The sequence below is a fragment of the Nanorana parkeri genome, unplaced genomic scaffold (genome assembly GCF_000935625.1).
Source record: "Nanorana parkeri isolate BGI_ZX_2015 unplaced genomic scaffold, ASM93562v1 scaffold21, whole genome shotgun sequence".
NCBI lineage: Eukaryota > Metazoa > Chordata > Amphibia > Anura > Dicroglossidae > Nanorana > Nanorana parkeri.
The window spans coordinates 821,529-837,236 of NW_017306289.1; the positions used below are offsets into that span (position 1 = coordinate 821,529).

Here is a 15,708-nt window from a genome sequence, read left to right on the forward strand (position 1 = left end):
GCTCCGCCCAACTGTTTTCTATTGGTTGGGCGGTTCTTAAAGAAATAAAAAAACACCATAGGAATGCATAGCTAAATTCCTATTGGCTATTTCACTTTGCAATAGCCAAAAGCAAACTAGCTATTGCACCCGCCCTCTACTGCTGTCAATAACCAGAGGGGGACCTGATGGAGAACTGCAGATCCCCCTCTGCTGAATGACAGCAGCAGTGGGCGGATGCTATAGCTAGTTTGCTATTGGCTATTGCAAAGTGAAATAGCCAATAGGAATCTAGCTATGCATTCCTATGGTGATTTTTTTTTCTGACTGAGGGAGGCCAGCGGCCCCATGTCAGAAAAAAACAAACAAACAAAAAACAGGGAAAGGTTTACTCTGCTCGACCGAAAGGTTTACTCTGCTCTATCGATCAGAGTAAACCTTTACGAGAGAAAGTGTTTCTCTCCTGGGCGGCCGGGAGCCGTATTAGTCTTCCATAGCGTCCGGGAGAGTAATGACAGATGGCGCCCCTGGTTACCAGGTAACCAGGGACGCCATCTGTCATTGCACACTTAGAACCCGGAGAGGCCGCTGTGATATCATAGCAGCCCCGCCGGGTTCTCAGTGTGTAATGACAGCGTCCCTGGTTACCTGGTAACCAGGGAAGCCATCTGTCATTACTCTCCCGGCCCGTACAGCAGCCCTTCGGTTCTACTGGTCCATTTCTCACTAAGAAGTGAAAACTGAGGATCAGCATGACTGCCAGAGACCTTGCATTTTAACCAGTTGACATCCGCGGTGTTAAACCCCCTTCCCATCCAGGCCATTTTTCAGTATTCAGCGCTGCGGTACTTTGACTGACATTTATTCCGTCATGCAGCGCTGTACTGAAATGAATTTTATACCCTTTTTTGGGGACAGATAGAGCTTTCTTTTGGTGGTATTTATTCACCACTGGGGGTTTTATTTTTTTACTATATTAAGGAAAAATTACCGAAATTTAAAAAAAAAAACAGTTTCCCCTATATTAAATGATAAAACATTTATTATTACCCAATTTTTTGGTAAAATATAAAAGATGGGGTCACGTCGGGTAAAAAGACACTAAACATGTCAAGCCTTAAAATTGCGTGCGCGCGCGAAACCTCAAAAAACGATAATACCCAAAATTGGCCATAGGCGACGCTTTAAAAGCTGTTACCGCTCATCAGTTTAGTGTTATCAGTGATTGATGGCCCTAAAATGATTGCTCTCACTGCGACGTTCGCGGCGATATGTAACATGTGTAGCGCAATTGTAATTTTTGCGCGCTGGGGCACCGGACGCGTATTTACGTTTATAGGCGCGTAAACGTGGGGGTGGGGGAGTTAAACATTTTGGGGGGGTTTTTTCCCCTTTTTTTATATGTGACTTTTATTTTATTTTACTTTTTTATATGTTACTTTTATTTTTTTTTATTTATATTTATTTTTTTGCACTTATTGTTATTGCTATTATATAGGGGGATAACAATCCCCCTGTATAATAGCAAAGGCACACTGACGTGTCCTCTTTATGGGGACATTAGGGGTCTCTAGGACACCTAATGTCACCTGTGGACCCCAAAAGAAGCTGATGAAGCAGAGATCTGCTTCATCAGCTTCTTTTCTCTGGCTATAGCAGCCAGATGACTGACAGGTTAATGCGTAAGTGATGTAATACACATCACTTCTGCATTCACAGCCTGGAGGGAGATCAGCAAGGAGCTGAACTCCCTTCCTCTTCCTCCTGACGCCCTCCCGACCCGGTCCCGGGCCACCGCTAGAGCAGAAAAAAAATGCCGTCTGCAATGCGCCAATGCAGCAGTGCCGTCCGTCTGGTTTTTATTACAACGGGCGGACGGTAACTGCTTAAAAAGGGGATTGATGAAGGAAACACACTTGTTTCTGTTACAATATTTTATTTATAAAAAAATATACAGTGAGGGGAATTTATCACTGGAGCAGACAAAATCTGGAGCAGCTGTGCATGGTTTGCTTGCAGATGATTGGGTGATGGAAATAAGCAGAGCTTTACCTCATTCACTAAACTAAGGGGAAAATCTGCCCTGCAAAGTGCAAATTCCCTTGCAAAGTGAACAGCCTGTTTGCTCTTAGCCTATTTGCTTCCCCTTGGACATCGGGGGACCTTTCCTTTTAAATGGGGTGGGGTTGACGGAATGGGAAGTGGGAAAGGTAATTATGTACTGTCTTCTTTTGTAGGGCTTGCATTTAGTCAGTTGTAAAAAAAAAATATATAGGGTAGGTTTAAAATGTAAAATACAATTCTTTGAGGCAAACCTGTGTTTTGCAAAGTTTGGGCAAATCAACATGTTTGCTTTGATTCCCATATTGTCATCAGCTTATACCTACCTCTCCTGAGCTCCTCTCTTGACCCATTTAGTGCCAGAATCTGAAAGGAAATACCTTATACTTCTGTATAAGGAAAAGCATGTGGCTCACTCCATGGAACTGCACTGGGCAAATCAGTTATGTTACAATGGGAAATGAGCTATGACTCCAGTTACTCAAAGCTTACACTGGATTTTTCTTTTGCTCCAATGGATGTACGGAGAAAAGGGGAGCTAAAAAACAAAGTTGTGCAAGTGCTGCTGTAGAATTTAAGTGAACTTGTTCTATTGCCCTAGATGGGCTAAGCGCAAGTTTGGTTTAAAGTGGCACTAAATTCAGGAGTTATATGTTAAAAATGCATTCAATTACCTTAATGATTAGCAATGCTGTACCTTATTTGTGTAGAACTTCAAAACATCTCTGAATTCATACTGACACTGCCCTTCCTTCTGGAGGGTGGCTACTTTTGTTCCCCATGGTCCCTGTGTGTGTTGTAATGTAGCCACCACTCCAAGCTCACTCCTGTGATGGACTACAATCTCAATACAAATGATTAAACTAAATGTGAGATTGTAGTACATCACAGGAGCGAGCTTGGAGCGGTGACTACTTTACAACACACACAGGGACCATGGGGCAGCAAAAGTAGCCACCCTCCAGAAGGAAGGACAGTGTCAGCATGAATTCAGAGATGATTTGAAGATCTACAGCCGAGTGATACACAAATAAAGTTACATTTTTGCTATTAAAATGAATGCATTTTTAAGATTTAACTCCTGAGTTTAGTGTAACTTTGAGGCAAATTCTGAAATTATAACTCAAAATACATTCTTATTGATAATACTTTGCATGACAAGGTGCCTAATATTGTAGAGTATGCACATTCTGCATAATAATCAATGAATATGATAAGAATAATTCCAACAAATCACAATTGCTAAAAGCTCAGCCACGTAAGCTGCCATATATGAAGTGTGGGAGTGTGGTAAATTGTCTTGGTTCATGCTAGTTGCAGAACATATCAGCTATCATCCCAAGCTTGTGGGTCCTAAGGGCTATCAAGCCTAAATCAGAAAGACCCCAACACTTTGCTCAAGAGACTACTACTACTAAGATACATGACACGCACCGTTTTAGCAATGAGGGTTGAGAAAACTGCCTGCATATGAATTCATTATTTCTGTCCATGCTGGGAAAGTTGGAGGGGGTGCTTAATGAAAAAAAATAAAAGTATCATAGTGAAGTGACTATCTGCAAAATGCATTAACCAATAGCAACCAGATTTGAGCTTTTTCTTTAGTAAGCTACAGTACACTGAAATGTGACTAGCTGATATGTAATACTGCACTTACCGCTTAACCACTGTACTTTGTGCTAGATGATTACATAACACCATATTTGTAGCCTGGGATCAGCTTGTTCCTCCACTGCCTCTGTTTTTATGTAATGCTCATTTTCTATCTTAGGCTTAGAAGTTAACTCAGAGCTTGTTTACACAACATACGATACATGCTTCTACAAAGCTTTGTTATTATTTTTTAATCATTTTTTAATTTATAGATGCGACATGTATGTACTGCAGTGATTTACCACCCACAAAATATAATGTGCATGTTTTCATAGCTTGTTGAATGTGTTTAATGTTTTAAATGTGTTTTATGTTCTAGTGCACAAACTTTAAGCCATTGATTTTGTTTTTTTGTTTTTTTTGAAGTAGGGAGGAGAAGCCACATTGGGAGAATTTCTCCTTCCAGCTCACTCTGTTTATTTATTTATTTTTCGAATAACAATTTCTTTATTTTCAAACATTTTCAAAAGTAGATTACAAAAACAAAATGCAAGACATTTCAAGATACAGTGCTAAATTTCAAATAGTCAAAGCATACAAAGCAAGTGAAGTTGGAAACACAATCAAATAGATTGCCACTTAATAAGGCTGTATCGAGAACCACTTGACTAAGCATAGGAAGATAGTGTAAGTCAAGAGATTAGCAATTCTGAGTTGTCTGCATATAAGTACTTATGATGTAAACTACTATGCCGTGATTTTCCATCAACGAGCATAGGTTAGGTATGGTACGCAATTGGGACGCCAAATAATATTTAGCGAACTGCAGCAAGGCCATGCCTCCCCTAGACACAGGGGCAAATAGGATCTCCTTGGATATGCGATGACGCCCCCCCACCCCAAATGAACTGCTAAACATCAAATTGTAGGGAATTGAGGTCCAGTGTGGGAATTTTAATTGACAGAGTCTCAAAGAAGTACAGTAATTTAGGCAATATAGTCATTTTGATGGCCATGAGTTTGCCCGTCAGGGATAATTTGAGCTGCTTCCACTTTTGGAGGAGCAGTCTCAAAGAGGAGAACAGAGGTTTATAGTTAGCTTGGTATAATTGAGAGAGGCGAGGGGTCAGCCGTATCCCCAGATATGTCAAGGAGTCTGTCACCCACGTATAAGAATATGACGATCGGAGGTTAGAGAGGTCCTGGGACGGGATATTAATGGGAAGTACCATTGTTTTGGACACATTAAGTTTGTAACCAGAGATCTCAGAGTACTTTTCTAGCGCCAGATGGAGATTAGGGAGCGAAATTAATGGTCGGGTCAACGTTAAAATTATGTCGTCAGCAAAAAGTGCCAGTTTAAAAACGGACCATCTAGGTTATATAATCTACGCAAAGTAGATCTAGCCGGCTTAAGAGCCAGATTGCGCTCCTTATTGAGGATGGGCTGTTTTAGCTGAGACACTTTGAATAATCGATCCTTTTTGAGCCTGGATGCTAGTGCAATGCATTGACCTCTTATGGTGGCTTTGTGGGCCTCCCAAATTATGGAGTGGGAGGGTACAGACCCCATGTTGACAGCAAAAAAGACCTAATCTCATCTGCCAATTGTAGTCGGGGCACTTCTTCTTTTAGGAGACTTTCATTGAGTTTCCAATGACACTGTTTTAAGCGATTGGGGGCTAATTGAAGGTGTAGTTCAATAGGGGCATGGTCAGACCAGGAAATAACTCCCACTTCTGCTCCTGTCATGTTTCTCACCACGGGCATGTTGACAAAGAAATAGTCCAATCTAGTATGCGTTGCGTGCACCGGAGAGAATGGTGCGTCCTGAGGGGACCATTGCAAGGCGGCCTCTTGTGCCGGCCACTCACCCCTCTCTCCTGGCGGGGCCTGTGTGGTCACGTGGGATACCGCGGGAGGTGTCAGGGTTTCACCTACCTCCACCGCTGGTGTCGTACCCATGGAGCTGGACGATGGGGAACCCGATGGAGCGTCCCCCTGCCTCGAATCCGGCGAGGAAGGAGGGGAAGGAGCATCCGTCCTGGCAGCCCTGCTCGTGTCCGGCGCCATTTTGCCGCGAGGCCCGCCTCTCGCCTGATCCGAACGATCAAAGTACCCCCTGATGTTCGAGGGGGTTTGGGATTTCTGGAAGGATGCAGAGGGGGTCTTCGCAGACTTCTTGGGCTTTTTCTCCCTCATGATGGAGCTGAATAAGGGCTGCTAGACTCTTTTATTCAGCGGTCATATACGGAGCTCCGGGAAGACACGTCTTCTCCCATGCCCTGGTAGCAACGCCCCCGATTTTGAGTTTTTGATTTAATTTTAATGTATGTTGTATAACCAACTATATTTAATGTACAGTGTTTACTATAAAGTGTGACAGAAATAATTATCTTTTTAAGAAATGTAATGCTGTCTTCAAGTTCAGTCATGCAATCCATGACTCATAGTTATTAGTTTCTAATGTAATTCAAAGTAAGGATTTATTTCTTTGATGAGAGCAGCTTGATGTGGTTATGTAAATCTGTTCTGTTTTCTCGTGGCAAATTTTATTAGGTTCTTGGTAGTTCTAATCCAGTTTTTCCATATAGATAACCATAGGCTTTCGATATAACCAAAACTAAAAGTTACTTAACACTATAGGGAATTAACAGTGGGTCATGGCCTATCCAAAGTATGTGATGTAATATTAAGAGGATTTCCAAGATAAAAGTAAACCTTGATTTGCCTCAATTCCTTTAGAGAAGTCCACAATCCCTTTGTAAGCCATATTAATTAGTGGGAGCTTAGCAGACATTTATCTTATCATAAGCATAAAATGGTTTGTATCTTCTGGTCAAACCCTCATATTAGAATTCATCAGCAGGTAAAATCAGCAAGTTATAGCCTTAAAGTTTAGGTACCTTTTGTGTAAAGAGGGTATTCCTTTTTCATTTAATCCATGTAAAGCGGTGTAGTGAATTAAAATTCAAGGAGGTCCGGTGATCAAAATTTTCTAAGAACTGAGGTCCGGAATTGCAGTCCGGACAAAACAGTCACCCAGTACGTGTCTGCACCGCAGTCAGCAAATTTAGGCTGTATTCACACCAGCAGCTGCACTGCAAGGCACAGCTGCTGGTGTGTTTTCCCAGACACCGTACTGATGCATTGAACCCCGCACATCACACCTTTTAAAACATTTTTGTTAGAAATTTTTTGAAATGTCATAAGTGATATTTCATTAAGTTCCATAGGCAAAGCACAGTGTGATGTGGTTGTATCACATCAGGTACTTTAGTTGCTACCATCAGAGTGCCCCCTTACATTATATGCCCCCTTTAGAGTGCCCCTTACATTAGATGCCGCCATCAGAGTGCCCTCTTACATTAGATGCCCCCCATCGGAGTGCCCACTTACATTAGTTGCTGTCATCGGAGTGCCCTTTTACATTACATGCCCCCATCAGAGTGCCCTCTTACATTAAATACAAAAAAGGGAGCACTCTGATGGGTACACCCAACATAAGGGGGAACCCTGATGGGGACAAGCAATGTAAGGGGGTACACTGATAAGGACCCCCAATATAATAATAATCTCATCAGTGTGCTCCCTTACATTGCTTGTCCCCATCAGAGTGCCCCCTTACATTGGCTGTCCCCATCAGAGTGCCCCCTTATTTTTGTATTTAATGTAAATGGGGCACTCATATGGCAGCAACTAATATAAGGGTTGTCAACAATGGTTGCTAGGAACACTTCAGTCCTAGCAGCCAATGGCAGAGGATGAATGGGGACTTGTAGTGGGTTATGGCTGGTTATGGATGCATCCACTGTCAGCCAGCCACAACCTAGTTTGGCGATCACGGCCTGGACAGAACCGCTGCCTGATCTGGATCCAGACCGTGGTCCACTATTTAGGGACCCCTGATGTAAAGGTAACTGATAGAGAAGAAACCCACAGATATCCTTGGAATTCCATATAATATTGATTTGCAGTAATAACAGCAATATCACTCTTTACATTTTACCAATATATGTTTGCTTTTATTCTATTTATTCATTTAAAATGTTTTTTTTTTTTTTAGAATAACAACAACAGCAGCATGCATGATGGACTTAAGAAGATACCCATTGGATGAACAGAACTGTACACTGGAAATAGAAAGCTGTAAGTATTATTGCTCTAGATGCAGTTTCTGAAAGCGTCAGATTTCTATATAGGCAAACCAAAGATATATTTGTTGCAATCAATTTTAGGATGGAGTACAAAAGTTGCATAGTGATAACTGCGTTAATTTTTTGCATTCCATACTCTGACAACAGCTGTTTTAATTGATTTTTGTTAATATATATATTCACTGGCCACTTATTGGGTACACCTGTTCTAATGCAGATATCTCATCAGCTAATCACATGGCAGCAACTCAATGCATTTAGGCATGAAGACATGTTCAAGACATAGTTACATAGTATTTGAGGTTGAATAAAGACATTAGTCCATCAAGTCCAACCTATTAGGATCTCATTCTAGGAGTACCTGTACCCCTGTATATTACGGTCCCTTAAGAAATCGTCCAAAAGTTTCTTGAACAATTCCACATTATTTGCTGAAATCACCGCCTGTGGCAGTGAGTTCCAGACCCTAACTGATCTTACTGTGAAGAACCCCCTTCGCCCCTTGTGCTGGAATTTTTTTCCACCAATTTTAGGTGGTGGCCTCTAGTTTTTGTAATGGAGTTAATTTTAAACAGTTTTTCGCTAATGTTGCTACCACCATTGAACATCTTGTACATGGAAATCATATCCCCCCTTAATCTCCTCACGTCTAATGTAAACATGTTTAAATTTAGTAGCCTTGTCTCGTAGCTCTGGTCCTCCATACCCCTAATTAGTTTGGTTGCCCTCCGCTGGACATTTTCCAACTCAAGGACAATCTACTAAAGTTCAAATCAAGCATCAGAATGGGAAAGAGAGGTGATTTAAGCTGTTGGTGCCAGACGTTTACAGGGTTTACAGAGAATGGTCTGAAAAAGAGAAAATATCTGATGAGTGGCAGTTCTTTGGGTGAAAATGCCTTGTTGATGCCAGAGATCAGAGGAGAATGGGCTGACTGGTTCAAGCTGATAGGAAGTCAGCAGTAACTCAAATAACCATTACAACCAAGGTATGCAGCACATCAAAATCTTGAAGCAGATGGGCTACAGCAGAAGAAAACCATACCGGGTGCCACTACTGTCAGCTAAGAACAGGATTCTGAGGCTACAGTTCACCAAAAATGGACAATAGAAGATTGGGAAAATGTTGCCTGGTCTGATGAGTCTTGTTTTCTGCTGCAACATTCAGATGGTCGGGTCCGAATTTGGCATAAACAACATGAAACCATGGATCAATCCTGCCTTGTATCAGCAGTTTAGGCTGGTGCTGGTGGTGTAATGGAGTGGAGGATACTTTCTTGGCACACTGTGGGTGCCTTAGTACCAATTGAGTATTGTTTAAATGTCACAACCTACCTGAGTATTGTTGCTGACCATGTCCATCCCATGACCTCAGTGAACCCATCTTCTGATGGCTACTTCCAGCATGATAACACAACATGCCATGTCACAAAATTAAAATCATCTAAAACTGGTTTCTTAAACATAATGAGTTTACTGTACTCAAATAGCCTCCACAGTCACCAGGTCTCAATCCAATAGAGCGCCTTTGAGATGTAGTAGAATGGGAGATTACCATCATGGATGTGCAGCAAATATATATATATATATAAGTCTATGGGAATGTTTTTTTTTTGCAAAATATTTTTATTATCTTTCACAGTTTTAAAACATGACAATGCATGCCACAGGACGGGAACCAGGCGTAGCATGCACCTAAAACAGCACACAAAATAACCATTAAAATAAATCAAAACTAGAAAAGAAAATTGAATCCCTGCGTGGTTATCCCTTGGGGGAAACCCTGCTAAAGTACAGGCGGGGTGGGGACATTCCCCAACATAACTCATCAACTGTGCTTGTCACCATGTAGGCATAACATTCCAGGATTAGAGCGCTAGAACACTTTAAGGAGGTAATGCTAATAGAATTAACTCAGGTCTCTTTTTGGTGCGACAGTGTAGTATGAGTTCGCCCATGTCCAGGAGTCTCCTAAGGGGTCACTCCGCTCCCCTCCCCATCTCAGACATCCGAGTCCACTGCGGAGTCACTGCACTCTAACCAGCGATCACAGACTTTGTTAAATTTGGCAGAACATCCTCTATGGGTATACGTGTCCTGATACAGAGGTAGGTTGTCATTCACCAGCTTCTTCCAGAAAGCCAGCGCTGGAGGCTCGGGTTTCTTCCAACACATGGCAATTGCCTTACGGGCACAAGCTATACGGGTCGGAGCTATATCCTCCACCAGGCCCAGAAGGCACACTCGCGGTGACGGGGTAAGATGTAGAGAGGTGACTTTACCCATATACTCGACTACGGAGTGCCAGTAGGAGGTGATGAGGGAGCACTCCCAGAAGACATGAAAGAAGTTACCCTCGGTGCACGTGCATCTCCAACACACTGGAGAAATAGAGGCATTCATCTTATGTAGGTGGCGAGGTGTGTAGTATGCTCTATGAAGTATTTTAAACTGAACCATTCTATCCCGTACCGCAACCAATTGTTTAAAAGGGGCATCCCAAATCTCCTCCCAATCCTCATCATCTAGGTCTGGGATGTCCGCTCTCCATCTAGACGGTAGGGTGAGTAGAGTGGGGGAGGTCAGGGTCTGTAGGGTACTATAGAAGCATGAGGCAGGCTTTAGCAGTCTGTCAGTCCTCGCTAGAGATTCCAGCAGGGTCATACCCAGGTCTATGGGAATGTTTGATCATCCTTCCAGAAGTGCTTTTGTGAGGTCAGGTACTGATGTTGGACGAGAGGCCTGGCTCGCAGTCTCCGCTCTAATTCATCCACACTAACAAAATATATAAATACTATACTATAAATACTATACTTGTCACCATGGATGTGGTATCTTTGTACAGTAACATCCCCCATAAAGATGGTATTGAGGCCTGCACCACATTCCTTTCCTCCCATAATGTCAGACATAATTATGATAGTGAGACCATTACCAAACTCATTGAATTTATACTGACACACAACTACTTCAATGACAACAACTATTTACAAATGAATGGGACTGCTATGGGAACAAAAATGTCACCACAATATGCCAATCTCTTCATGGCTGACCTAGAATACAGATTCCTAGCCACTCACCCTCACAAACCATTCCAATATCATCGTTATATTGATGATATTTTTGTAATATGGACAGAAGGAGAAGAAAGCCTTTTAAACCTCCATGAATCATTCAATTCATTCCATCCATCAAACTCAAAATTAATTTCTCATTACACAGTTTGTTTTTTCTGGATTGTGCCATAACGGTCAGCAATGGCTCACTCAGTTCTTCTGTATACAGAAAACCCACAGACAGGTACAGCTACCTCCATAATTCCAGCTTCCATCCTAATCACACTAAACATGGTGTCATCTACAGCCAAGCAATCCGATACCACCGCATTTGCTCTGACACTGAGGATAGAGACAAACACCTGAGCACACTGGCTGATGCATTTCGGCGAAAGGGCTACAGAGAAAAGACTATTTTTTTTTAAAATCTGCCCTAAGAACACCACGGGAAAGACTACTACAGTACAAAGAGAAGACAAACCCAACCAGGACCCCTCTTGTAGTTACCTACAACCCCACTCTAGAGGCAATACGCAAAATAATCAAAGACCTACAGCCAGTACTCTCAGAAGACCCCATACTTGAAGAAATATTCCCTAAGCCCCCAATACTGGCTTTCAAGCAACCACTGAACCTGAGAAGAAGATTGGTACGCAGTAAGCTGACCCCAGAACAGGCACTTACACAGGACGGCACAGTACAATGCAATAAACCCCGCTGCAAACTTTGCCAACATATATGTGACAGAAATACAGCGAGTCACAATAACAAAGCGTACCCCATTAAGGGGTCATACTCATGCACATCTGCTAAAGTGGTGTACATGATACAGTGTTCAGCATGTGACAAAGGCTGTTACATTGGGGAAACTGGCCTTAAGCTGCAGCTCAGGATGAACCTACACAGGAGTTCGATCAAGAACCACAAAAAGAATGAATATTGCACTCCAGTAGGACATCACTTCTCCCAGAAGGATCACTCCATCCACAACCTCAATATTAAAGTACTGAAAGGGAATTTTAAAAACTCATGAAAGGAAAACATTTGAGATGAAAATGATTCTACCTTTCAATGCCATAAAGAAGGGACTTAATGTGGATTCTGGTTTTCTGACACACAACCAGACTCTTTTATGAATCTATGGAACATCACAATATTCATGTAGGTTGTATATATCTGACCTGTTTAGGGTTTATTTGTCATCCTATGTTTATTTGTTCTATCTTTTGATTATCAGGAGGCATTTTTTACTCCCAGGTCCAACATTTATGACACCCCACTCACTCCCCCTCCTCTAACAGCTTTCTCCTGTCTTAACTGACAAACTGTCATGTTTATCAGTATTGCTTCTGACCTGAAGAAGAGAGGTTGTACAGTACTGAACAAACGTTTTAGGCAGGTGTGAAAAAATGCTGTAAAGTAAGAATGTAAGAAATTCAGAAATAAAAGTGTTAATATTATATTTTGCATCAATTAACAAAATGGTAAAACAATGAACAGAACAGAAATCCAAATCAAATCAATATTTGGTGTGACCACCCTTTACCTTCAAAACAGAAACAGTTCTTCTAGGTACACTTGCACACAGTTTTTGAAGAAGCTTGACAGGTAGGTTGTTCTAAACATCTTGAAGAACTAAGCACAGATCTTCTGTGGCTGTAGGCTGCCTCAAATCCTTAATGATGTTGAAATCAGTGCTCTGTGGGGGCAAACAATCACTTCCAGGACTCCTTGTTCTTCTTTACACTGTTGATAGTTCTTTATGACCTTGGCTGTATGTTTGGGGTCATTGTCCTGCTGCAGAATAAATTTGGGGCCGATCACACACCTCCCTGGTAGTATGGCATAATGGATAAGAATCTGCTTGTATTTCTCAGCATTGAGGACACCATTAATCCTGACCAAATCTCCAACTCTATTGGCAGAAATGCAGACCCAGACTTGCAAGGAACCTCCACCATGCTTCATTTTTGTACCGCTCTCTAGCCCTTTGTTGAACAAACTGCCTCCTGCTACAGCCAAATATTTCAAATTTTCACTCATCAGTCCAGAGCACCTGCTGCCATTTTCTGCACCCCAGTTTCTATGTATTCATGCATAGTTGAGTGATTTAGCCTTGTTTCCACTTCAGAGGCATAGCTTTTTGGCCGCAAGGCTGCAGAAAAATGGCTTGGTTGCATATCCAAAACACAAGAGGACTAATGCTCCAATTTTAATCACATCCCATTTGAATAGGAAATATGAAATTTACTTTTAATGTATTTTGCTATGCATGAGTGGCCATTTAGGAGAACCCCCCAGGGATACTGAAAAACCCTTTCATTACCGATGTATATTTATGTGAGTAAGGAAATTCCTTTTAAATGGTTTTTCCATATGCCAAAAATGTATGTCCTATAAACTATTATCAAAAATATGAAAAAAAGCATTATGATAATTGTTAATACATTATGCTGTTTAACCTATAAAATTGTGTTAGAAGCTTTATAAGAACCACAAAATTAGGGACCCTACTACTAGTAATGTTGTAGGACAGTAATAAACTTAAAAGTGTTACTGAAACCATGCCTTTTCTTCTTTGCACAGCTAATAGCTACAATCCTTAGGGATCCAGCTTGTCACCAGTTACCTGCCACACAAAGGACTCTGCTGTTCCCTTTTGGGTGACTTTTTGAAAACAGAAAGCACTCCACATTATTAGATAAGACATATTCACAATTGAAAACTTTAAACCACTCTTACGTGGTTATTCACAAAGCTGCCGGAGGCAGCCGAGTGAATAACCCAACCGGAGTGAAGTGAGCTGAACAACATTTGGCTATTCGCTCCTGCTCAGTACGGCTGATTTCAGCTGTACATCGGCTGAAATCACCAGTACTTCGGCTGCACTTCAGTCAGCCGAGCATGCTCTGCATTCAGCTCGGCTATTCTGCTCGTTACCTTGTACCGAGCAGAATAGAAAGTCAATGAAAAGAGTTTTTTTTTTTAAGTTTTAAAAAATATTTAAAAAATGTAAATAAATAGTGAAATAAAAAAATAAATAAACATTTTTGTAAAAGAAAAAAAAAACAATTGGACGGAGCGAGCAGTGACAGCTAGCTCTGCCCAACTATTTCCTATTGGCCGTCACATGTTAGAGTCTTCTAGCAGGTCTCAACCAATGAATAACAACTGGACAGAGCTGGAGCAGAGGTTATTTGGGGATGCTGATCTGTCATTACAAATGGGCAGAGCCACCCGGGAGATCATGGGTGGCTCCGCCCAGCTGTCATTAGTGGGGCTTACGGCCGGCCCCGCTGTGCGTGTCACTTCGGCGCACTCGTGCCGAAGCATATGCCTTCCGCTTGCCTGAGCCACTAAGCCGCTGCTGTGCGGGCTATAGTGAATAGCCCGTACAGCAGCCCTTCGGTTCGACTGAACGGAAGGGCTCCAGCGGCCAAAGAGAGCCGAAGGATCTGCCGAAGCTACGGCTGGATCCTTCGGCTCCTTAGTGAATAACCCCCTTAGTGTTTATAAGACTTGTAACAAAACTACTAACCATAGCCACAGGTCCCTTAAATGTTACATGTTATGCTGAAACATGGGTTTGGCTCTTTCTTCACAGACAAAAGAAACTGAGGTCTATATTGTAAGTGTAAAGACCGAGTATCTGTGCATGTCACATTCTCCCTCAGAGAAATGTGTTTGAGATACATTCTTTCTGCATGACATTTACCATATAAGATGAGTGGATGACTAATGTCGAGTTTAGTGGTTTTCATATGCTTTTATACAAGTATTTTAAGTTGTATGTGCAGTTAGTATTTAAGTAACAATAAATAGTACTACTCAATATGCAGGGTTTCTCTTTTCAGAAAACTTAATATATTAGAAGGCATGTATAAGTTCTTGGTCATGTAACCTACATAGCAGCAAACAGCAGAGCTACTTGTGGAAGAGGTCACTCTCAGAATAAAAGATGGATTTCTTAGAACTATATCTCCTAGCTGATGATAAATAAAATAGGGTGATAACAACAGGTTTGTAAAGTTTATTGCTGCCATAGAAGATTACTAGTAGAACAGGAGGTTCCATACTTCTGTGTCTCTAATAGAGAAACAACTCTTTATGAGCTACAATAATTTAATAAAGTATATGCGTTTTAATTTTTTCATGCTAAAAGACAATTAAAAGAAAGATAACTGTTAAATAGCACTTTGCAAAGATCGATTACATGTACTAACCCACAAAAATCAGATATCATTCAAAAGATAGTGTAATCAGACTAATAAAAAAAGTTCTGAGATGGCTTGATATGGATTACTGCATACCACTGCTCTTTGAACAAGATTGCTTGAAATCCAACAAGTGAACATTTCCTCTTATCCCAATGAGAGCCAGTGCAGAACAAGCAGGCAAAATGGAAATTAGAATTCAGTTTTTTGGTGCCGAGTTCTTCAGAATGGTTGCAAAAGGCAACATTGCTTCCTTTCTCCGCTTTCTGCAGTTTTTCATTAGTGACATAGCCACAAGAAGGAAAAGTGGTCAATGATGCCTTTTGTAAATATATATTATGGGTAAAAGACCTTCTAAAACATTCACTGCTATTCAACTGAAAGTATCCATACCTGTTCCAATATTATGATGTTTACCATGGTTGTTTTGTAGCTTTCACTGTCTTGTTAGGCTAAAGAGGGTACCAAAATGCCAATTGGCAGATTTTGTGGGGTTGTTGGACAAGTAGTCCATTTTATAGAAATTAATGTTACATTAAACAAAATATTTACTGTAAATCAACATGTAGAAATTGCATATTTATGTCTAGTGGCTTATAGATATAGACATAACATAACAAAATCTTTACACACATATACAGTATAT

General features: G+C 41.3%; 1 protein-coding gene and 1 long non-coding RNA gene across 3 annotated transcripts in view; one reads left to right on the plus strand and one right to left on the minus strand.

Moving 5' to 3' along the window:
* GABRB3 (gamma-aminobutyric acid type A receptor beta3 subunit) overlaps nucleotides 1-15,708 on the plus strand; it is a 142,227-nt gene that overhangs the window by 100,698 nt on the left and 25,821 nt on the right. For both annotated transcript variants that reach the window (XM_018563135.1, XM_018563143.1), the window contains exon 5: nucleotides 7,700-7,782. In XM_018563135.1, coding sequence (XP_018418637.1) covers nucleotides 7,700-7,782 — 83 coding nt within the window. The remainder of the gene's footprint in view (nucleotides 1-7,699; nucleotides 7,783-15,708) is intronic.
* LOC108792382 overlaps nucleotides 8,925-15,708 on the minus strand; it is a 21,839-nt gene continuing 15,055 nt past the window's right edge. Inside the window, exon 3 of the long non-coding RNA XR_001941565.1 lies at nucleotides 8,925-9,029. This is a non-coding gene — a long non-coding RNA (uncharacterized LOC108792382). The remainder of the gene's footprint in view (nucleotides 9,030-15,708) is intronic.